This window comes from Emys orbicularis, chromosome 3, assembly GCF_028017835.1.
Source record: "Emys orbicularis isolate rEmyOrb1 chromosome 3, rEmyOrb1.hap1, whole genome shotgun sequence".
Taxonomy (NCBI): domain Eukaryota; kingdom Metazoa; phylum Chordata; order Testudines; family Emydidae; genus Emys; species Emys orbicularis.
In genome coordinates, this window is record NC_088685.1 from 47,187,136 (window position 1) to 47,212,576 (window position 25,441).

The 25,441-nt window shown below is 41.2% G+C and overlaps 2 protein-coding genes across 5 annotated transcripts in view; one reads left to right on the plus strand and one right to left on the minus strand.

Annotated features, from left to right (window-relative positions):
* Positions 1-25,441, plus strand: part of MCPH1 (microcephalin 1) — a 249,499-nt gene that overhangs the window by 97,003 nt on the left and 127,055 nt on the right. Inside the window, exon 13 of the mRNA XM_065401927.1 lies at positions 15,130-15,207. Within this exon, the coding sequence (XP_065257999.1) occupies positions 15,130-15,207 (78 nt within the window). The remainder of the gene's footprint in view (positions 1-15,129; positions 15,208-25,441) is intronic.
* ANGPT2 (angiopoietin 2) overlaps positions 20,530-25,441 on the minus strand; it is a 70,200-nt gene continuing 65,288 nt past the window's right edge. For all 4 annotated transcript variants that reach the window (XM_065401169.1, XM_065401168.1, XM_065401167.1 and 1 more), the window contains 2 exons: positions 22,289-22,419; positions 20,530-20,690 (listed from right to left, as the gene is read on the minus strand). In XM_065401169.1, coding sequence (XP_065257241.1) covers positions 20,530-20,690; positions 22,289-22,419 — 292 coding nt within the window. The remainder of the gene's footprint in view (positions 20,691-22,288; positions 22,420-25,441) is intronic.

Consider the following 25,441-nt stretch of genomic DNA (forward strand, 5'->3'; position numbering starts at 1 on the left):
ACACAACACAAGGAAGTGGACGCTTTGGGAATCCAGGATGCATATCAATATGCTAGAACATCAAGCAGCAAGAAAGACATGAGTCCTTTCTTCTGTTCTTTGGCTCCCATCATGTTTTGATCATGTCGGACAACACTAACACTGTATTCTATGTCAACAAACAAGGGGGAACGAGATCCGCCACTCTGTGCAGAGGCAGTCAATCTCTGGAACTGGTTTATCAGCCATCAGATCATCCTCTCCGCAGCTATCTTCTGGGGGGACACAATGTAATCATGGTCTCGCTCAGCACACACTTTGCAATAGACCATGAGTGGGAACTTCATGTTACAGTGCTACACGACAGCTTCATGTGATTGGGAACCCCAATTAGGGACCTATTTGCCTCTCAGGTGAACAGCAAGTGGCCACATACTGTCCCAGGGAGCCCTCGCCTACACTCCCCGGGTGATGCTCTCCTCTTCTGGGCAGACCAACTCAGCTACATCTTTCCCCCACTACCACTCCTGCCTCAAGTGCTGCACAAGATCCGATAAGACAGGTCATTCTGATCACCCCTTCTGGCCCAGATAATTCTGGTTCCCCAATCTCCTATGCATATCTCCTGCCCACTGATTTCCATCCTGAGCTTCCTCAGTCTTCTGACACAGTATAATGGCAGGATCAAGCATCCCAATCCACATAAACTCCACCTCAGGGTGTGATATTTGGATGGACATCTGCTCTAGAACAGATATGCTCCTCAGCTGTGCAAGACATTCTCTCTGACAGTAGGAAGGGTTCCACTAGACAGTGTTACTGGGTTAAGTGGAAACTTTTTTTTATCTTGGACATAACACAAGGGGATTTTACCAGAAGCAGCAGCAATTCCCCTCATTCTGGACTATATTCTATCCTTCCAGTCATCGGGCCTCACCTTCAGCACTTTGAGAGTCCACCTGGTAGTGATCTGTGCTTTCCATACTTCTGTGGAAGGTCACTCTCCCTTTATATATATAACTTCTAGATTTTGGAAAGGCTTCCTCCGCACTTTCCCACCCCTCCAAACAATCACACCTTAATGGGACCTGAATCTGGTACACTGGGTATTAATAAAGCTCCCATTTGAACCACTGGCATCTTGTTCCATGCTCCTCCTTTTGATGAAAGTTGCCTTCCTTGTTGCTTTCACCTCAGTGAGAAGAGTCGGTGAACTCAGAGCTATGATGGCAGACCTGCCATTTACAGTATTCCACAAGGATAGGCTCTACATCCAAAATTTTTACCAAAGATAGTTTCCCAGTTTCACATTAAGCAATCCATTCACCCACCTGTTTTTTCCCCAAAACTGCACACATCTGCAGAAGAATGTCGATTCCATTCCCTCAACATCCGACAAGCTGTGGCCTTCTACCTGCAGAGGACAAAACTATTCAGGAAATTCCTTAGACTGTTCCTTGCAGTAGCAAATAGACTTAGGGCACAGGCCATCTCCACCCAGAGAATCTCCAAATGGATTTCTGGCTGTATTAAACTCTGCTACCAGCTGTCGAGACTACCTCCCATCTATAGGGGTATGGGCTCACTCCACTAGAGTTCAAGCTATGACCATTGCATCCTTTAGGACATATGTGGAGCATATCTCATAGACATATGTTGAGCAGCCACATGGAGTTCTGTATGTACTGTCTCCACACACTACACCTTGGAGCAGGACTCTGTGGTGGATGCCTCCTTGGCATGGCAGTTCTCCGCAAGACCCTTCTATCCTCATCCTCTCACCCTCCTCTGACTTAGGTACTGCATGTCATGAAATTAGTGGAATAACTCAGGAAGTCATAACTCAGTGGAATACAATAGGGACCATCACTAGAAGAAGAGTAGGTTGCTTACCTGTAACTGGAGGTTCTTCGAGCTGCGTGGTCCCTATCTGTATTCCGCTTCTCACTCTGTCCCCTCTGCTTTGGATCTGTCAGATTCATGGTGGAGAAGGAACTGGAGATGTAGTTGGTCTGCTCTGACCTTTAACGCCTTGGACGGAAGCACAAGGCTGGTCAGGGCATATGCGCAGACCAGCGGATGCTGCTTTCTAATTTTTTGACTCTGTGTGCATGGTGCGCATGCATAAACACTCAGCGGAAAAACCATAGGGGCCACACATCTCGAAGGACTTCCATTTACAGGTAAGTAACTTCAATGACATCCCCCAGGGTACAAGATGGACTTTTGAACAGCAGTGTCCCCTTAATTTTCCAGATCGGGGTGTCTCTTACTAGTGCTAGTGAAAAGCAGCCTCTCCAGGGTCTGCTCACACTGCCATGTCAAGGCACACCCAGGAAAGTTACATGAATGCTTTCCCAGCCACTCATGAACTAATGCAGGGCAACACCCGCATATCCCTCAATCCCAGCCTTGCACCCCACAAATGTGCATCTTACACTACTCAAGGCCTCCTGGATCAGAGTAGGCTCATTAATTAGTTTGTCATTTCATCAGTGGAAATGATCATGCCACAGCCTTTGTTTACTTTAGAGATTCCCCCAGATACTTCAGTCAAAACACACTGGTTTAGATAAAATATTAAAACAAGTTTATTAACTAGAGAAAGAGATTTTAAGTGATAAAAGTATAAAAGTCAGAATTGGTTACAAAAGAAATAAAATATAGAACCGCAATCTAATTCCTAAATTTACCAAGCTAACCAAGACTTGAAGCAAGCAACTTTCTCACTCCATCTCCAGTTCCTTCTCCATCCATCAGATGCTGCAGGTAGTTCACAGTTCATTGTTCTTAGTTCACAGGCTGGATCTCCTTACAGCCTGGGAGGGCTACTCCAGTTCAAAGGTTTTCTTTGTTTTCTAAACGATCTTGCTCTGTGAGTGGGCGGAGGGTGGGGGGGGGGGTAGAAGCCATTGTCTCTTATTTTATACTTTCCTTGTTGAGGAACACACCAGTCCCCCCCCGTCCCCGCTGGGGTGTAGACAAAGCAATCTCTTGTGTATGTGAGATTCAAAGCGTCTCTCAGGTGAATTGTAAATTTCTGGCTCATACATTCTGTATACGTGACATTTGCGATGACATGCAAAGCCTTTGTTATTTCTGAGGAGGTGATCTGTGGGCGTTCTCCAGACTCACAACTTGTTTCAGTAACAAACCTATAGCAAAATTGGATAACTGTATACAATGATGGTACATACATGTTAACAGGACAACAATGTTCAATAGATCATGAGTTTTCAATGATACCTCACAGGGCATGCTTTGTACAAAATATATCATAACCATACAAAAGTGGTGAACATGGGGTACAGGGTGCCACAACCTCCTCTTTAGAAACACAGAAGTTGCCATACTCGATCAGACCCATAGTCCATCTAGTCCAATATCCTGTCGGGCAGTGGCCAGTACCATTTTTGAAGAATCAACATATCAGATGTGAGATCTGTTATGGCAACTTTCAGTGTAGTGTGAGTGTTTTATAGTTTATAGTACGGTTAACATCTTGGATTAGGTAGAACCTCTTTTTTTTAAAGGATCCCAGAAATTTTATAAATTTAAATCTAAAATATTATATAAAACTATACACAGGAATAACTTCATGCACCAATAAAATTCAACTTGTTCTGGGATGAATTGTGGGAGTACTTTAACAGTGCATAGAAATGATAACAGAAAGAAATAGACCCCATTTACTTGAAATGGCAGGAAGACTATGTAGGCATTTGCCAGAATGAGAATTGGGTTGGGACAGAGGATTTACCTTCTAAATTCAAATGGCCTTTTTTTGTACAAATATATTTTTCCATTCAGCTTTTATTCTTTTTATTGCTATGTAAACTGCCGACAGCTTTAATTAATTGAATTAAATAATGCATGAACTATACTGTCATCCTTGTGGATGGGTGCCCATTTGGTCCACATTCAAGCCTTGCTAAATGGGAGGTACTGGAGAGATATTGTGGAACTTGAATGTTCTGAAAAGAGAGAGAAATGATTGAATTGTGGCAAGAGTGCATTAATTTATGAATAAATTATGCAAACAGCTTGTCAGCCATTCAATACTAGAGTGGGGAGATTCATGACCCAGGAAGAGGTAATAGGATGGAGCACGGTGGTCCTTCCTTTCAACAGAATGTGTATCTGTGCTTCAGAATTCTCAGACACCCACAATACAAAGGCTAATATGAAAAATTGAAGGGCTTGAGGATAGTACCCTGGTCGGAATTTCATTATTCTCTCTCTAACATGTAGATGGGATGGGCTTCTTCTCCAAGACATTGTTCCTGAACACTATTAGTGAGGTTTCTCAACCATATGTCTTATTAGCCATAGGCAAATAGGCTTAAAGGTAAACTGTTTTCAAGAACTGATTATAATTTGTCCAGTGTTTTCTGATTTTTTTCTAAAGTCCTATGAAACTGATGTAATCCAGAAAATACAAAAGTTTCAAGAATCTGTAAAATGAGTTAGTTTCTAGAGATGTGGCGGTCAAAGTATGCTGCTCATTTATTTACCGTATTAGGAGTAGACTATTTCTGTGACAGGTAGAAACACGGACTGTCTCTACAGGGAAAACGTCACTGAGCAATGTTAAAATACAATATTTTTTTAACCCCTTATCTAATCATTTTGTAATGGCCCTACTGGGAACAGAAAGCTGAAGCAACTGCTGAAAGTGTCACAGCTGCTCTGAAAGTCTACCTCTGAAACTCTGAATGGCCAAGATCCTTGAATATAAATGATGCTGTTTGGGTTCTATTTTATGCAGATAGCCATTACGCTGTATCATTATTAGCCTTTTTTTTTTTAATGCTACAGTAAATACAATTTCCAAAGGATGATAGGGGAGGGAATTAATGAAATGGGGAGCTCTTCCTCTTTGCATATACACCTACCTGTATACACCTCTACCCCAATATAACGCGACCTGATATAACATGAATTCGGATATAACGTGGTAAAGCAGCACTCTGGGGGGTGGGGCTGCACACTCCGGCGGATCAGCGTGTCTGGCTCCGACACACTGCTCTGAGCGGCGTGTTAAGGGTGTCAGGCCAGGGCTGAGGGTTTGGATAAGGGGCAGAGGATCTCGGGGGGCGGTCAGGGGACAGGGAGCGGGGGGGTTGGATGGTTTGGAGGTTCTGGGGGCGGGGTGGTCAGGGGACAGAGAACAGGTTATTGGATAGGGCGTGGGAGTCCTGGGGGTTATTAGGGACGGGGGGGGGGGGTCTCTGGAGGGGGCAGTCAGGGGATAAGGAGCAGGGGGGCTTAGATAGGGGGTGGGGTCTTGGGAGGGGTGGTTAGGGGCAGGGGATCTTTGGAGCGGGGGTAGAGGGGTCAGTCAGGGGGCGGGAAGTAGGTGGGGGTTGGATAGGGGGCGGGGCTAGGCTGTTTGGGGAGGCACAGCCTTCCCTACCCAGCCCTCCATACAATTTTGAACCCCGATGTGGCCCTCGGGCCAAAAAATTTGCCCACCCCTGCATTAGGCGTACTCATCTCTCCCGCCTATTTTAATCTAGTTTCTAAATTGTGTGCAGTATAAACTAAGCTTAAGTTGTCTCATTAGTTGTATTTTGGAAACATTGTAACTCTGTGCTGACATTTTCTAAACAATTTAAAAAAATTGTTAGCATTAATACAGTATTAAAATACCATTGATGTGATGGCAAGTAGTTCACAGCCACGGAAACGAAAGGCATGGACAGTCAAAGAAAAATTGGAAGCTTTAGACAGACTGAAATCAGGAATGAGCCAAGCGAAGGTCTCAAAAGAACTAGGAGTGGGGGAATCAATATTAAGAGGGTGGATCAAAGATGAGGAAAAATTACGATCAATGCTAGTTGAACTGGATGAAAGTGAAGGCATGGAAGGGAAGCGCCTAAAAACTGCCAAGGATAACCAACTAGCTAGAGCAGTATTTATGTGGTTTACCCAAGAACGCTCCGACGGCACACCAATTTCCGGTGACATTATAAGGAAACAAGCAGAGAAATTGAAGAAGGATCTTGATTTTAGACGCTCGGGTGAGAACGCTTCTGCACATCAAGGTAACGAATTTAAAGCTAGCAGTGGATGGCTTAATCATTTTTTAAAACGTCATGGCATTTGGCAAGTCGCAATTTCAGGAGTGATGCGCTCCGCAGATATAAGAGCTTGCGACGAATACCCGCTAACGTTACAAGAGATCATCATCGAAGGTGGCTATGCTCCGGAGCAAATCTATAATGCTGGTGAAACCGGCTTATGTTACCATATGCTGCAGGATAGAACACTTTCTTCTAGGACCGAAGAACAAAAGGTTTTAAGGTGATAAGAGAGAGTGACAATACTTTTCTGCATGAATAAAACCGGTTCACATAAACTTAAACCTCTGTGCATAGGCAAATCCAGGTCACCTAGGATTTTCCACCATAAGAACATGGATTCGCTTTCTTTCATTTATCGCCATTCAAAAAATGCTTGGATGACATCGGATATTTTCGAGGAATGGTTTAAGAAATATTTTGTACCAGCTGTCCGGAGCCACCTACGCAGACAAAACCTGGAGCCAAAGGCATTGCTCCTACTTGACAACTGTCCCGCCCACCCCCCAGTTGAGACCTTAACCAGCAAAGACAGGAAGATGAAGGTGAGCTACCTTCCTAAGAACACGACGTCCAAAATACAGCACCTCGATCAAGGCATTATAGCCACATTTAAAATGAACTATCGTAAAGCCTTAGTAAAGAAAATAACGGATGTCATCAAGAAATTAATTTTCTGGATGTATTTAACTTAGGCGAGACAGCCCTGCTAGGAATCACTCCATGAATGATAGAGAAATGTTGGCATCGCGGTCTCAAAAGTATTTTTGTCACTGAAAGCGACGACAGCCAAGATGAGGAAGAAGACGAAGATGAGAACAACTTTGAAGGTTTTACGGTTTTACGGAAAAAGAGTCCATGGAGACAGAACGAGTCTACAGGGAACTTATGGCTCAAAGTGGGATAGCTGATGTTCAAGAGTGGATGGAGGTGGATGCTATGTGTCCAACCTATGAACAACTTACAGATGTAGATATAATTCATAATGTTGCCCCTCAACCACCTGGTGCCTCAGAAAATGTGTCTAACCCTGAGGATAGTGACGAAGAATCCTTGGCGCCACCGCCCAAAGCTGCTGATGCGGTTGTAGGGTTAGAGATTGGTCTTAAGTGGCTAGAAAGCCATGATGTGGGTAGACTGCAATTACTGCAGTTAAAATCCATAATTGACCTGGCAAAGAAGGCTCGCAGTAGCATGAAGCAACAAAGTATAACAAGTTATTTTTTTTTTAAATTTTTAAATGTTCTTAAATAAGAAAGCATCTTGTACCCCCAAAAAAGGTATTTACCATTTTATCAATGTCTCTAAAACTTGATTACTTTACCTTTTTTAGCTTCATTTTAACCTTTTCTATAAGTAAAAACTCCCATCTCCAAAATGTTTTCAGACTATTTAATAGTTAACAGTTCATATTACTTAACAATCTACGTATAACATACAGTAGTTGGCTAAGAGACAAAGTGGCCCATGCTCCTATTTGCTAAAATACCAAAATCCTTTTTTACAACAATTTGTAAGGATGTGTAATTAAAAGCGTTTTCTGATATTTTATGTGAATTTTGCATTTTCCTAAGCATTACACGCAGACCAAACAATTGATGTATGATGAAACATAGCCCACATGGTTGCATTTAGCAGTGCTTAGTACCTGTGTTGTTAATACACTGTATCTTTTAAGTAAGCTTATAAAATAATTGTCATTAAAGAAAGGAGATACAATTTAACCATTGTAGAACAGATTTATTTACTGCATACACCGTGTTAGTTCTAACAAAAATGATTTGCTGACTATTAATAACGGAAATCCTTGAGGCCAAAGCAAGTTCGATATAACGCGGTTTCACCTATAATGCAGTAAGATTTTTTGGCTCCCGAGGACCGCGTTATATCGGGGTAGAAGTGTGATATGGATTATGTATGATAGTTTTAAATTACAAGATCATATTATTTTTCCCCTACATGACCTCAATCTCATTTTACTCTGTAGGTTGAATGGTGAATGAAACAGTTTTGTATAGGAAGGAGCCTAATCTTATTTGTATAGTAAATGAAGTAACAGTCCTCAGGACACCTGCCTCATACAATGCAAGAGTCAGATGGTGTGTGAAGCATGAAGCTTGCATTTGACAATGCGGATAAAAATAAATGTTGAGCAGCTGCTTCGTGCACTGAGCACTATCCATTTTGCACACTGAATGAGTTAGGGGCCCTGCAGAGAAAAGTAGTATGTGGTTGTGCCACTTAAGACTGCATCATAATGCACCAGCATCTGGAAGAGAGTTAAGGTTGCATGGAAAATCTTAATTTTATGACTCTGAGTGTTTCACTTTGCACTTTGGTCTCCTAATTGTTTTTTTTAATATGAGGTGATATACAATTTCTGATCTTTCTAAACTCAAGATACGGACAGTGCATTGACACATTTGCCCCAAAAAATAGGATTTCAATGTTTTTAGGGTATGTATAAATTAAGGGAATGAGATACATTGTCATTACATACAGTGCAGGTTGGTTAAACCCTATTAATATAATTAGTTGCATATTTCATTGGCATAAATTTCAAGATGATATATCATAGAATATCAGGGTTGGAAGGGACCTCAGGAGGTCATCTAGTCCAACCCCCTGTTCAAAGCAGGACCAATCCCCAGAGAGATTTTTACCCCAGTTCCCTAGATGGCCCCCTCAAGGATTGAACTCACAACCCTGGGTTTAGCAGGCCAATGCTCAAACCACTGAGCTATCCCTCCCCCCAAAACAGGGAATTGAACCTAGGTCTCCCAAGTCCTATGCTAGTGCCTTAACCAGTGGACCATCCTTTTATATATATATATAGAATTGTAATAATTTATTTGGAAAAATACTTAAACTTACAAGTTTGCATTATTAAACCGAAGAGGTAGATTTTTATTTTGTATATTGTATATTGTTCTTAGGACGGTTTCCTAATACTACCTAATGGAGAACTGAATTGATTTGTTAACACTTAAAGGGCTAGAGAAATATTTACTATGATAATAAAAGGGACCCCACCAAAGCGCTCAGAATGGTGTTCATTGGAATAGAAATAAATATAATAAAAACTTAAAAATACACAACTTCTTAAAATATTAACACAAAAACAAATGAAAAGTGTCTAATTTTTCAATGGGAAAGATTGAAAAGGAAGGTAATATATTACAGGGTCAGTTGTCATTCTAGATTCACACTTTGTAAGAAGCACTTTAAAAACTTCCTGCCAAGTGAGGAGGTATGAAATCAGATAGTTTCAAGGTGGGGAGGACATGTGCGAGTTCAATATTGTAGTGTCAACCACAACGTGGTGTGCTCTTGACTTCAAGCACAGCAATGGGATCCTTAAAACAGTGGTAGCCTGTGGGCACAGAAACCCACTACATGGCCCCATCAGTGTTATTGTCAGATAATATCCCACATTACGCATCAAGTTCAGTCTCTTAATGATCCTTTATCAGTTACTTGTTTTGTGTCATAACTGGTATTCATTTAAATCATTAATGCCGACTTGCAATTCTCTCTCAGGGCTAGGTCCACAGATCCTCAGTGTGGGTTGTCTCCTGTCTGTAACTGTAGGGGGCAGAATCAAAGCTGATTGGACAGCTGACAAGGGACAAGCCCCCACCTTCTGGAGACCCCCTGAGTTTTGTTCTCTCTCTACTATCAGGCAGTGAAATCCAGCACCAACTGAGAGAGAATGGTGGGGAAAAAAGCCTGAAAAGGCAGTTTGTCTCCAGCCAGAATTATGACATCTCGCAACCCCCCCACCCCCCACCCTCTACGACAGCTTAGGTAACGGGCTAGGAGGTTGGCTGAGAATGGTCCAAACAGGGGACCAAGGCTGTGTTCCTCCTGCTCTTTAACTTTGCCAGAGCATGCAGAAGGAGAGGCATTGTGCACTCCAGCCGCTTGGTCAGAAAGGTTTCACTTTGGCCACCGTAGCCAGACTTAGGAGACTGATTCCCCAGGCATCTTGACAAGCAGGCCACAAATGTCTCAAGGGATGGTGGAAAAATTAAGAGAGCCCTTCAGCCGCAGGAGATGGTTGCCTGAAAAGGCAACAGCCCTGCATGGGGAAACCATAAGTGAGACCGGCTGAATCCATCACAGGCAGAGCAAGGAGCAGTCGGTGAGACGATTTTGTGTGTGCATCTTCCTGCAGTGCAGGTCTCATTACTCCCCACCCCTTCCTTCCCTTGTCAAGCAATTCAATCTCTTTCCCCATGGGAAGTCAGGAATTCTGCACAGAGGGGAGAAGGGACTCCCCCCCTCAAGAAGAAATTACCTCTTGGGCTAGGGAGCCCCTGGATTTAGCACAAAAAGCTCCTGTACCTCAGCTATCACCATCTTGTGAGCCCCAGGCAGCAGCTACAGTGTCCCATCACAGGCATTCTATCCTCTCTCTAAAGGACAAAGATAATGAGGTACCTATTAGCAGAAGTGGTTTGCAGGACTCTTCGTCTGACCCAGGTTCCCAATCCCCACCTCCCTTAAGGAGTAAAAATTTTTAAAAGGGCGAACAAGGTTCAAGAAATTACCTCAGAAACTTAGAAAACTGGCCGGTCCTCCATTTGACAGCCGTTCCTCTGACTTATCCCCAGAGGATGCCAGAGCTAAAGGCTCTTCACATAGGGTTTTCATACTCAGAAAGAAAAATCATAATAAAAGGAGTAGAATTTGTTGTCTGGTTCTTCATCATCATCATTTAATTCATTTTCATCCTTATCTTCATGGGTATCAACAAAGAAAAAAAAGAAGGTTGGGAAATCTGTTAAATTTAAATCAAAGGGAAGAAAAAAGAAGTCAAGAAGAAAGTCAGGACATTCTTCACAGGAGGAAGGTGAACTCTCAATCTCAGAATCACAGGATGAAGAGATCAATAGGATCTTTTTCCAGCTGAATGATTTGAGAAAGGTTGATTAGATACTTAAGTATTCTATCGGATGAGCCTACTAGAAAAAATTCTAAGGAGGAAGAATAGAGGATTGGTACAGAAATTACCAAAAAAAAAAAAAAAAAGTATATTCCAACAGGTTAAGCTGAACCATATATTCCCCCTTCATGTCTTTTTGGAAAGAGTAATTAAAGCTGAATGGGAAACCTTGGTACAAGTCTATGACATTGTCCAGGTGTGAGAGAAAATTCTACAACATGCACCATAGCGAAGCAGATTTTGTGTCTTTTCCCAAAGTGGATGAGGCAGTTTCATCATTAGTCAAAGAGACTGCTGGAAGGGGACTTTTTCCTTAAAGAATCCAATGCCTGCAGAGTGGAAATATAACTGCAGCATACATTTTGAGTCTGTATCTTCCTCTCTGACAGCTTCTGGTGTGACAACATGTTAAGCAAGAGCAGTACTGGCCTGGACTGACAATTTGGTAGCCAGATTGCCAAAAGGCTAAGCAATCGTGGTTAGGTTCAGAGTTAAAGAAAGTCTCAATGGCTTCAGCATTCATAGCTGATGCAACCAGAGATGGTTTGAGGTTTTCAGCACAGGTCTCCAATGAGGTCTCCAATGTGGTGACCAGATAGCACCTCTGTTTACATGACTGGAAGGGCTATATAGAGGCCAAAATCACATTAGTAGTTTGTTTGTTTTTTAAATATTCAGGAGCTTGGTTATTTGGGGAGCCATTAGACAAAGGTTCCTCAGATAAATCAAAGACCTTACAGAACCTTCCTAACTCCAAATCCCGGTCTAAAGGTTTTTACAGGTCTAAATATCCTTTTTCTAAGTATAGAAGTCAACACTACAGCAAAAGCAAATGTAACGAGTCTAATCCCAGAAAGGAGAGAGACCAGTCTTCCCACAATGCAAATTCCAACTCTAGGAACATTCTCATACTATGGTCAGGAGAGTACTGACAAGCAACACCTATGGGGGAGAGTATTAAAGTTCAAGGACTCAATGGCCTCTCTCCACATCAGACAGATGGGTCCTGGATGTGGTTTAACAATGGTACATCAGAGAATTTTCAAAGATTGTGAATTGTCGTTTTCCCTTTCACTAGTATCATCAAATCTGCAAAAGAGGTAAAATATGCTAAAAGCCATAGTTCATCTTTTGTGAATCAGTGTAGTATCGTTCCTGAGATGGAGACGTTCTCTGGTCACTACTGAATCTCTTGTTCTGGTACCCAGGAGGTCTGAGGAGGACAGAGCTGTGTTGGACTTAAAACACCAGAACAAGTTCATAAGGATCATGTTCATGAAGTTCATATCAGTGCCGATCTGCCAGGGGATTACTTTGTTAATCAATTTGAAGAAAGCCTATATTCACCAGGCACACAGGAGATTTCTGCAGTTTGCTCATGGGACTGATCATTTTGCAGTGCAAAATGCTGTATTTTAGACTGTCATCTGCACCTTTGAGCATTCTCAAAAGTTCTCATTGTTCTGGTGGCTTTTTCTCAGGCAGAAGGGGATACAGGTATACCCTTTCCTATTCTAGACAGAGCCCCGTCCAAGGAGGTGGTCTGCTTGAGTGACTCAGCAAATGATCCAAACATTGGCAGCAAACCATTGATAACTACTCTGAGTATGGTCCGTGAGGCTGAGGAAAGGTCTCTTCCAGTCCTATGTTTCTATGAATCTATACTCAGCATCATGTAACCAAAGTGTCTCATGTTCTGGAATTTTTACAAGATGGTTTTGATATCAGGTTGCAGCTCCTGTAAGTTAAAAGTTCTTCTTTGAGTGCTTGCTCATGTCGATTCCAATTAGGGGTGTGTGTGTGCTGTGTGCACAGTAACCAGAAGGTTTTTCCTCTAGCAATACCCGTTGGGTTTGCTCAGGTGCCCTCTGGAGTTGCACCTCCATGGCATCATATATAGGGTCCCGCCACCACCTCAGTTCCTTCTTCCTGCCTGTGACGGTTAGCCAGAACGCTCATTTGCTCTTGCTTCGGCAAGCCTTCTCCCTAGTAATCTTCAGACTGTCTTTCTGTAACTAGTTTAATCAGTTAGTTAGTAGTTGTAGCTAGTCATTATATAGTTGGATTCCAGTAGGGAATTGTTCTGGGGGTACCCCCTGCTTCCCTACCCCCTCTTCCCCAGTGCTGGGGCATGCCTCAGTCCCAGGGTTTAAACCCCATGCAGCTTGTAACAAGCCTATGACCAGGAGCAACCCTCACACTTCCTGCTTGAAGTGCCTGGGGGAATCGCATCAGAAGGACCATTGCAAAATCTGTAGGGGATTTTGCCCCAGGACTCAAAAAGAAAGAGACCAATGGTTGAAGATCCTTCTGATGGAGGCTGCCCTCTGCCCCCACTCGGACCCGAGTTCGGCCAAACTGATGCCTAGCACCTCAACATTGGTGCACAGTGCTCCGGCATTGACACAGGAAACTTCGGCGCCGAGAAAGGACTTGGATACAGATGCTCGGCACCAACAGGGCTCCAAGCATGGCAATGCATGGCACTGTTCACCAGTCCCTGGGTGCCCCACAAGAAGAAGAAGCTGGACAGAGGGCACTCATCCACACCGAGGCCGGGATGGAAGGGCTCTGGAGCAGTGAGACCCACATTGGGCCAAGTAAGTGCGGCACCACCTCGCCTGGCACTGCTGACTCCTGCACCAACAAGGGGTCAGTCGAGTCCAGCTCCTCAGGACTCCCTCCTCGGGAGAGTCGCAGAGAGGCTTTGGAGCTGCCCTTCACACTGGAGACCTTTGAGGCAGCGAGAGAGCTCATCGCCTTCACCACCTTCCCCTCCCAGGCGAGAGAGCCTAGATCTCCATCTTGGAATTTAAACGTTGTACTCAGTGCCATAATTCAGTTGTCCTTTTTACTTGACTATCAAAACGACTCTTCTGACTGCTATCACTTCTTCAGCAAGAAAGTTGTTAGAGTTGGGAGCATTATCCATCCTGCTTCATCTTTTACAAAGATAAGGTGGCTTTGAGAATGGATCCCACCTTTATTCCAAAAGTGAATATGATTTTTCATCAAGCACAAGGGATCTCATTGCCTGCTTTTTGTCCACATCCTTCTCACCCAAAGAAGCAGCTATGGCATTTGTTGAATGTAAGATGAGCCTTAAAGTTTTATGTGAAAAGGACTGAGCATAAGAAAAACAGACTTACTGGTCTTATTTCATCCAAGAAAAAGAGGTGCTAAGGCATCTAAATCATCAATCTGAGTAGATACGCTGATGCATTGCTGAGGCATGTAGAGCAAAAGGATTCAATTCTCCACTGGGCATCGGAGTTCACTCAGTACAAGTGGTGGTGGCATTGTGGGTGGAGAAAGGACAGGCCGGTTACAATGAAATCTGTAAAACTGCAGCTTGGTCATCCCTGCATATATTTACCTTGTTTTACAAAATAGATATTCAGTTTTCAGGTGATGCAGCCTTTGTCATGTGGGTTCTGCACACTGATGATTCCTTTTGGTAAGAGAATCCTTTCTTTCATTGATATTTTGTTCCCTCCCTAGGAATTTTGTCACTGCTGAGAAAATCCCATGCAGAGGATCTGTGGACCTAGCCCTGAGAGAGAGAATGGGAGAAATTTTGGTTGTTTACCTGAAATTTTTCCCTTTTCGAAGGAATAGGCCCACAGATCTGTTTCTCCCTGAAAAAGGGAGATCTGTTTAAAGTTCTCTGCAGTAGTTAAATTTTTCTTTGAGTATTATTTTGGCAAGGTGCTGATGCAGGATGAGAGATTCATTTTTTTTGTTTCACAATCCGGAGAGGCTAGCTTTGGAAGCATCTCAAAACTGAGGGGGTCTCCAGAAGATAGGGGCTAGTCTCTTATCAGCCATTCAATCAGCTTTTATTCTAAACCTACAGACAGGTGATTATCCACACTGAGGATATGTGGACCTATTCCTTTTGAAGAAAGGAAAGACTTCAAGTAAGCAACCACAAATTCTTATTTTTAAACCTCTTATTAATCTGCAGGAAAACATTTGATTTGGGTTTAAAAAAAAGTGTAACCAACTATTCTAACTTCAGTGTTAATTTTAGTTGTTTTCAAAGTGGCTGCTGTTTTATTGCCTCTTAAAAAGTACTATAGAATTTTAAGTGTCTACTTATTACTTAACTTATTTTAGGTACTGTGGTCTTTGGAATGTGGACATTGGATTTCAGAGGAACCATATGAACTGTCAGCCAATTTCCCTGCAGCTCCTGTAAGTTAAATGTTTGTGAATTTAGATTCATTTCTCTGTTAAATGAATAGTTACAGAACTAGGGGTAATAATGGTGACTGGCTATCATGAATAAGTGTCTTTATTAGAAAAAATATAGATACACGTATTCTCTCTCTTGCTCACTCGCGCTCTCTCTCCCCACTCTTGTCCAATCCTCCTTCCTGAACAGTATGCAAAACCTGTGGTACAATATGTAAACATTTAGAAAGAGATTCACTTGTTGAATAACTTCTGAGTAAACAAGGGCAGGTCTACACTTAAAAAGCTGCAGTGGTGCAGCTTTAGTGAAGACACTACTTTGCTGACGGGAGAGCTTCTCCCATCAGCGTAGTTAATCTACCTCTGGGAGAGGCAGTAGCTTGTCGACGGGAGAAACTCTCCTGTCCACATAGCACTATCTACAGTGGCGGTTAGGTTGCTATAACTGCCTCGCTCAGGAGTGAGGATTTTTCACACCCTTGAGCAACATTATACTGTTATACCGATGTAAGTCTGTAGTGTACACCTGGCCTAAGTTTCATGTTTAAATATGCATGTTCTTGAGTTTTGTAGTATCATGTCTTATTTCTTGCTGTGCTCGTGTCTCAGTTGGAGACTATCATAAGGTAGGAAAAGGCAACAGGCCACAGCTTTAACACTTCTGTTCCAGATGCTGCGTACATTACTGTTTTTTCCACTGAATGGATTTCAGGAACTTAAAGTCGCTCTGGGCTTCACAACCCAGTAAGTGAGTAATACAGAGCACTTCTTCTTAAATGCTAGCTTCCCAGCAATGACTTGAGCATTTGTGCAAAAAGTTTTATTACCTATATATACTGGGCTATCTCCAGGTACACCCCAACTTCATATTGTCTGAAGTTATTAAGCAGTAAATTCGTTTTGGGCTTTGATACAAGCAGGATTGTACCAACCTGATGGTTGATCACATCACAAAAGGGTTTACAATTTGTCTTACCTGTATAAGACATATTTTCTTCAGCTACTTGTTTCATATAGTGTTTCACACGTTTTGATGAGAGAACATTTAACTGGTGATTGAACTTTGCTTTCCTAACTACAATTTTGTTGTATTTTTTGAATTTGGGATTTTTAAATTCCTTTTACATTCATAATCATTTTATCCGAATATTTCCAAGATAAAGGTTTCTCTTTGGTTTTTAATAACATGCTATTATAGTGTAGAGCAGAGGTGGGCAAACTATGAGCCACTTTAAGCCGTCCCGCATGCTCTTGTTGGGGAGTTGGGTCTGGGGCTTGCCCCGCTCCAGCCGGGGCGCAGGCTCGGGGGCCGTTCCACGCGGCTCCCAGAAGCCACGGCATGGCTCCACTCCGGCTTCGAAGCACTCCAATGGGAGCTGCAGGGGCGGTGCTTGCCGATGGGGCAGCGTGCAGAGCCGCTTGGCCGCGCCTCTGGGTAGGAGCCAGAGAAGGGACATGCCACTGCTTCCGGGAGCCGCTTGAGGTAAGCGCCACTCAAAGCCTGAACCCCTGAGCCTCTCCCCATGCCCCAACCCCCTGCCCCAGCCCTGATCCCCCTCCCGCTTTCCAAACCCCTTGATCCCAGCACCCTCCTGCACACCAAACCTCTCATCCCCAGCCCCACCCCAGAGCCCGCATCCCCAACCGGAACCTGCACCCCTTCCCACACCCCTGCCCCAGCCCTTATCCCCCTCCTGCCCTCCAAACCCCTCCTACACCCCAAATTCCTCAACTCAGGCCCACCGCAGAGCCCGCACCCCCAACCAGAGCCCTCACCCCCTCCTAAACCCCAACCCCAATTTTGTGAGCATTCATGGCCTGAAATACAATTTCTATTCCCCGATGTGGCCCTCAGGCCAAAAATTTTGCCCAACCCTGGTGTAGAGAAAATACAACAGTTATTCTAAAATGACTGTGTGAGTGTAAAAAGAAACTAGTGGTGCATTTATAGATTTGTTTAACGTAAGAGTCCTTTTGGAGAGAGGTGGAGGGATGTTTTGTGGGGCAGCAAATAACTAGCATGTTGTTTTCTATCCAGGTAGGTGTGCTGCTTCTGTTGTGCCAATCATTGTTTATAGAGTATGTTGAAGAGAGAAGCAGGAGAAAGCCAGATGATTTTAGCTTAAGGCTGTAGGGTTTTCTGTTTCTTTTAAACCCCTTTTCTCATTAATAACTTGGCATGTTATCAGTAGTTTTGCACAACATTCTGTAAAGCCCTTTGAGAGTGATTTCTGCCTTTTATTAACTTCCTCACTTCTGTCTAATATCTGCTTATCACCTTCATTCCTTCAGTAGAAATGGGAAGGCTTGGGGGACATTGAAAAGTTAGGTTGAGGCACATTAGGGTTGTGCAGAGAGTTTTTGTCTGGGTTGTACTTTATCTGTGAATAAGTGAATCTATCCTCTTTTCAAACACTCCCATCTCAAGGTGTTTTAATTTTTCTTGTTGTAATTACCGTAGTTGCACTCAAAAGAGTTTCCTTCCTTTTCTTATTATATCTCATAAGAAGCATTTAAGAAGGGAGGATGGGATAGGAATGAAGAAATATATAATGCTTATGCTTTTGAAGGTTATTGAGGAAGGAGGCAGGAAAAGGCACTCTTGCTAATTTGTAGTTGCTTCTTGCAGTCACTGCAGGCTGTGGTACAAGTCACTGAATGGTTGAGATTGCCTTATCTGACACCTGTATAGTCTCTCTTAGATAGCGTTTGCACTTTAAATAAGCCATGCAATCTTATTTAGTTAGAAAGGCATCTAAAATTGATTAATTGAATTCTAAACATTAAGGTTTGATTTAAAAAAACTACAGAATTTTCAAATAAAATTAGAGATGGTAATTACAGAATGATGATTTTAAAACTTTGACTGGAGTAATGATCAAGGTTAATGCCATGGTAAAGATTGAGAGTTTTGGAAAATCAAACTAGACCAGCAATGTCTGCTGGTTAGATGTGCCAAAAATTTTGAGCACTCATCAGATAATTTTTAACAATATTATGAAACAAGAATTCATATTTTACAGATCTGGCTCACACAACTCAATTCATAATAGGAAAAAATAATTAAACCTTAAATCAGTGTTCATTTCATTATCTGATATTCTCCCTGTACTTTCCTTAGACAAACTGAAGATTATAGTTGAGGTCAAGGAAGCATGATTTTTATTTAATGACTGACCAGTCATTCATACTGTGCCCATTGTTGTGCTGTCTGATACCAAGATGTTCCTTAATGAGCACTTTTAAAGAATGGATTGTTGCTGTGGGTGATGACCTAAATCTTTCAGATGTTGAGGATATCTTTTGTATTTCTTCATATGAATAAAAGTATTATGAGTATTTTGGTGATCTATTGAATTAAAAATGGGGGATAAAGTATCATACCATTGTAAGACAGCTGTTTTATGCAAGTGATTTGCAAAGTAATCTTTTGACTTAGTATGTTTGAAGAAGAATGTTATAAGCTTGGTAGAAGTAATATTACATTTTTAAATAACGGTCTTAATTATATTTTGCCTATTATGTAAAATGCTTGTTAGGACAACTCAATTAACTGTTCATTCATGGGATTCATATAAATCACAATGAAGTATTATTTTTATAAGTCTCATAATATATATTTTGCCTCCATTCTCCTTGAATAATTCTGATACATTACTTGCTACTACTACAGCAGTCTGTTTTTGCCACTGCTGTAGTTAGCATATAACTGGGTAACTTTTTGAGAGCAGTTGATTTACAACAATAATTACTGATGTAATGTGCATATAGAAAAATAAAAAGACTTTAACATGTTTTGTTATCTGAGCCTCAAAAAAATCTAGAAAATGTTCAGTACCGGAAACATGCTTTTTTGTGTCACATTTGGAACTCAAAGTTCAATAGCGGTCAATGAAAAATTTCTAAAATTGTCATGTTGGGGCTGATACCAAGCATGAGAAATTTCAAGCCAGAAGTAATTTTTTGTTGTGACCTATATAAAATACTGAAAAGTGTTTAGAAGAGAAGTGTCTTCTGAACCTTCATTTTAGCATTTCTATCAATAACCCATAATACATATTTTTTAAGCATATTGTTATAATAAACATAGGGAAAAATCACCCAATAAAGCCATTTATTCACTTAAAGATATACATTGAGGCCTAGATTATCACCACACTCAGAATTGCCTGAGTCTCATACAGCTATTTCCCACACAGAAAAACTGTCTGTCCATAGGATATTTTTAGGTTTCTCTTCTTTCTCTTTCTAAAATGCAATAAAATTTATCTTAGGAAATAAACATGAGCTTTTTTCCATAAAAGAGCAGATTGGTTTTAAAGAAGTTATTAAAGTTAGCTTGTTTTTTACAAAAGGTCTAAACAAACATCACCAGGTGATATTTAATTGCATGGAGAACAGCAGTTGTCTGGTGTTTTAAGTGAGGCAACAGCATTATGTAATACTTAATTCTCAGTTTTTATACATTAAACAACTAGAAACGGGGGAAAGTGCAATCTTCATAGAAAATGTAATGAAACACATGATACCATACTATAATTGGCAGGAGAGTTTGTACTTTAAAATATCAACTGTAATAAGTACAAAATCTGATAATTTTTAAAAAAAACATAAAATAGTGATCAATTATACACAGTATTTTCCAAGAATAAATGCAAAGCACTTAAATGGAGATACTATTTCTACTAAGATTGTTAAATAAACTGATGTGGACTACAAGAAAAGCCCCAAATAAGTCTAAACGCTATTTGCAAAGAAGTCTTTGCAAAGGAATGTATCCTTTAATTATGACAATGAGCTAATTACAAGGCACTATATATTTTTATGTACATAAACTACAAACAAGGTATGGGATAGAAAAATAGTTCTAGATTAGATTGCAAGTTAGGAGAGTTTTATATTAATGTAATGTTTAAAGTTCAGTGATGAGCACAAAGGCACATTTCTAAAACTAAGTTTTTAGATATTTTTCACAGTTCCAGTTATTTACTAACACACACAACATAAATGATCAAGAAAACAAAGTCCTTAAATTGTCTGACAGTTTCTTGGACATCCTTTTTTACTTAGTCTTTCTGCCAAAATCATTGTTACACAGATTATTTCATGTTTTAGACTTTGCTGTGTCTAGTTGAGTAATGTGAGCTTGAACTGATGAAGACTATCACAATTCAAGAATTGGAACAAATTGATCCCTTCAGAATACTAGTGCATGTTTTCTGGGCTGGAAAATGACAAATTGCAGCTGTGAGTTTAAATGTTTGGCAAATGTAGTTTTTGAAGACTATACAATACACAATTCACATAGAATGCAAAAGGCATTTAGAAATCTGCTGGTCGGATCATCATAGTTGTGGCTTTGAGAGAGTACCCTGATCCTTTCCAGTAATACCACTTAATACCATTAAATTTGTTGGTGTTCTGCCGCAATGGATAGTACATTCCATTCAAGTTGGAGGGACCACATGCATCAAACCACCAGCCTGTAAGAACAGAAAACAAACAAAAATCTGAAATAATGAAATTATCAGTATAAGTAGTTTTCAAAATTGTATGCACAAATACCTTACAGTGTCCTGATCCTGAAACTAGAAAAAATATAGGAATATTAAAATACCTAGTTTTCACTCGTGTGCCTCCAGATCTCTCCTCCTTGGTAACTTTAACCACGATGAAATGTATATAGCAGAGTAACATACTTGAGGAATATGCACTACAAAATTTAGCTGTAGGAGTTGTAGCATTTTATGGGATGTGGTTGTAAAATAAGGGAGGGGGCTTCAATAAACTCCTCAAAAGTTTATCTTACTACATATTTCAGAGGTTGATGGTGATAGATCTAAGGGCAGAATTTGGCTTGAAGAGGATAATCATGATATTGTATCTTTTTCCTTCTGCCTTCTCTCAAGATTATATAATTTTCCACTTTTAAAGTCTACATTTCTACTTAAATGAAAATTGCTTCCCTTGCAGCGAATTCAGTTTGCTTCAGTGCTTAAAGTCTGTAAAGATGTGCACTATTTCTAAGCCCCTCAGTACTGAAACAGCTAGCTGAACTCTGCATAAAGGAATGGTGAGAAAAAAAGTAGCTAAACATATTCAGTTTCACATCTTTTTCTTCAAATTTCGCTTGTTGTCCTGAGTTGTTAGTAAGGAATAGGGAAACTTTATTTTTATTAGTAAAAACAATATTTTTACACTTTTGTTATACTGATGGTAATAGGAGTGCTGTGTTTTACAAGGCAATAATCCAGTTCTCCCTTTGGATAAATTTAAGCTGCCTTCAGACTTGCAATCTATACAGTCAGGAAGCAGATCACTGTTTTGTAAATTGAGTGTGCCGCTCTTAAGCAACATTTAAATTACAGAAGGTGTGACTGGATTGCAGAATTATAGAGAAAGTTAAACCTGCTTTAAGATACAGAAACAATCTAAAATGTAATGTCAATAAACGTGTGAACAAAATTGATCCAGAATTTATCCACCTACATAATAATTTTGGTATGCTTTGAGTAAATGTATTCTTACTTCAAATTATATTTAAATATGGGAAAAAAGTAATGTTTTGTATTACTGAAATGTATTCTTTCATGACAACTACATTCTAATTGTCATACTTTTAAAGAGCCTATAAAATGCTTAGTTCCCATAGGATCACTAGAGATTTCTTGTGCCTAATTAAACAATTAGAAACCATTTTGTTGATTAAAAAGATGATTCCTGATACTTTTGGGGGGCATTTTGATCATTGGGCTACTTTCCCATGCTATTTGGAAGCGCACTCTGCTGTCTTCTGTTCATACCAGTTTCACAATAGCAGGCCTTGTTGTTGCACAAGCTGTGAGAGAATGAAGGTCTATTTCCTCCCAATTTTAACTCCTCTCATTTTTACTTTAGCTGAGCTGTCTTTGAAATGGTAAAATAGAAAATTTGAACTCACTGAACTAGCATTTCCAATTGTGAGTTTTGGACTTTGTCACTAGTCAGGATTTAATACGTCAAAATTACCATCTATTTACCTCATGGACTGTTTTACTGCCAATAAAAATAGGAAGATTGAGAAACAGAAAACCATTCCTACCTCCTGTTAGCATTTGTGAACATTTGCAAATACATTTGTCATTGTCTGCATCCTTTGTGCTAAAATCATTTCCTGGTTGGCTGATGCTACTTATTTTGCCCGCTGTCCCAGTAAGTCCTTTAAGCTGGATCCTGTAGAAGTGCAGAACGGAAAAACAAATGTTAGATTGAAGCTAATGGCAGTTGATCTACACAGTAATGAGGAAATTTTTTGTAATAAATATCCTGTTTAAACAACAGTTTGATTCTCCTCTTGTTAATGTACGGCTATAAACTTTCTTTGAAGGGTATTGTGTTGGTATGAACAGTAACACTGTCAGCATAACATTATATTGAAGAGATAAAATAACCTCTGCTTTTATAGATGTTTGTTCCACCTGTGTTAGATTAACAGAGATTATATGGAGGTATATATTGATAATCCTTGAGAAATGTACTCTATGTAAGAAGAACTAATACCATAGTAACTTGCATATTAAAGTGCATTACATATAAGCAATACTAGTAATGGATTTTTAAATCCTCTATCTAATTTTCTCCCTGCCCTATTCTTACACTGGGTTACTCCTGGGGGAATACTGCGCCTGCACAGAATTCATGTCCCCTGCAGATTTCTTTGCTTCCCCGCAGAAAAATGACTTTCTGACAGGGGCGCAAAGGGAAGCTGCAAGAGCAGTCATGCACCACTCCCTGGCAGTGCACGTACAACATTTCAGGCACCCAGAGCAGCCGGCAGAGAGGTAAATCACCGCGGGGCTAGGGACACCCCAGCCAGTGGCTCCTACCCTGAGTTGGGATCAGCTGCTAGTCCCAACTGGGCTGGAGGCAGAAGAGGACAGGACTTCCCCTTCCCCTTCCCCTGCAAGGTGTCAGACCCACCCCCAGAAACCAGGAAGCTCAGCATCCTCCCCTGCTTCCTGCCCCATCACTCCTACGGGTGTGGGGGGTCACTGTACGGGGAACTGCTCCCTCCATCCACACAACCCCCAAGCATCCGGACCTCCATACCCAGACATCCCTGCCAAGCCTCACCTGTTATATCCAGAACCCCCCTAGCCCTCCATACCCAAACCCTACCCCACTGTACCTCAACCCCTGAATCTGGCGCCTCCCTGCACCCAGACCCCCTGCCTCCAGACCCTCACACCTGCACCCAGACCACCCCCACTGAGCTCCCTGTACTCAAACCCTCACCCTGATGCCCCACCCCCTGCACCACCCTGAGCCCCCACATCCAGACCCCCATGCCACTGACTGCCAACTAGCTGCACCCAGACCCCCCCCACCAAACCCCACTCCCTCAGCACCCAGACCCCCCCTCCCGCTGAGACACCCAGACCCCTCCGCTGGGCTCCAACAACCTTTACTTGGAAGCCCTTGCAGAGTCCCATTGTCCCTGCACCTGGACCCACCACTGAGCTGCCTGCACCCAGACTGTCCCACACAGAATCCTCTCACCCCACACCTGGATCCCTCCACACTGAGCCCCTCCACATGTGGATCCTGCCTGGTTGAGTCTGCCTGCCCTGCACCTGGTGCAGAGGGGTATGGCCCCAGGGTGTTTCTGGGGCAGGCCCAGGCCTTGTGCTGTGGCAGGGTCGGGTGCAGCCTCACCCTTGACTCCATGTCCTGGGGGTGGGGAGGCAGTAGAGTGATTTCCCACCTTCGTACAGCCAGTGGCCTGTGCTCCCCACTGCCACGCTGGAGCCTCTGCATTTATTTATTGACAAATAAAACTTACAGAATTTTAAAATATTGTGTGCAGAATTTTTAATTTTTTGGCACAGAATTATTAATTTTTTTGGTGCAGAATGCCCTCAGGAGTAACTGGTATTAACATGCTGTGGCAGTCTAATATGAAAACTGTGTATCAGTGATGGGTAAAATTTCATTGGTAATAAGGTTGATTTTCTCTGTCCTTTCCTTCCCACTTCCCAAAGGGACTCTTCCTTTGCAAATCTTTTGAGAATTAAAAAAAAAATGTCAAATCAATTCATGGTCAACAATAATGATTTTAATTTTCAAATATTGGAGGGAAGATATAGGCTATATAGCACTTCATAGTCATATGACAAGTCTAACTTTCAAGTGAGGCTGCTACTACATTGTTTTTAAAAACTGAAAGATTTATATCATGTGATTATCAAGTAGTATAGAGCTATCTTGTTTATTTAAGAGAGAGGACTGATCTTCTAAGGAATTTTTAATTTCTTCTCAAACTTGTCTTGATCTTGCTATGTGCCTGCCTGCTGTAGAATGTCATTAGATTAAGGACCATCATCCTGGAGTCAGTTTTATTACAATGCTGAATTTTTCTCTAAATGTTAATTAGTTTTTAAATTATTTTAAAGAGTCTTGGGCAATTATAAACAGAATATTTTGAACCATTTCACACTTCCTCATACTTTCATATAAGGAAATATGGATGTTTATCAATAACAATGGATTTTAAAAGTTTAATGATCTTATTACAGATTATCTTTTTTTGAAATATCCTTTTAAAAGTGTAGGTGATGTTAGAAAAAGCTTAATGTAGATGTTGAACTTTTTTTTTTTTAAAGAGTTCAGACTTAGGTTTCAAATACTGATCCAGTTAAGCCAATTTCTAACATAGTTTGTCTGTGCAGTGTTGACAGTTTCCAAACATTGTGTACAAGTCTAGGGTTAGTTTTCAAACATTGTTCGATGCCTGACGTAAACAGGCCATTATTCTAGTCACTGATTTAAGAAATGGTTGGATTGAAATCAGGATACCTGTGAATAACCATTTGAAACTACTTTTGATGTGAAAGATCCCATTGCAACTTTCTGAAGAGCATAGATTTTTCTCAGGTGGTTTTGGCCTAAATTTCCCCTCTCCTGTTTCGGTGTGCCATCATTTAGTTCCTTCCTTTCCTTCCTTATCAAAGGCTCCATTAGAGTGGGGCTATCATATATTTGTAACGTTTGTGAATCACTTTGGGGTAGTGTGGGGTAAAAGGCTATATATAAATGTGAACTCTTATTGATTTTGATTGAATGGGTCTTTGGATTTTTTAAAACCTGGTGTGATTAATCTTAACTAGATTTTTTTCAGAGCTTTTGAAAATTTACCTCACAGGGTTTGTGAAGTTTAATTGATTGATTCTTGAAAAATGCTTTGAGATCTTCAAAT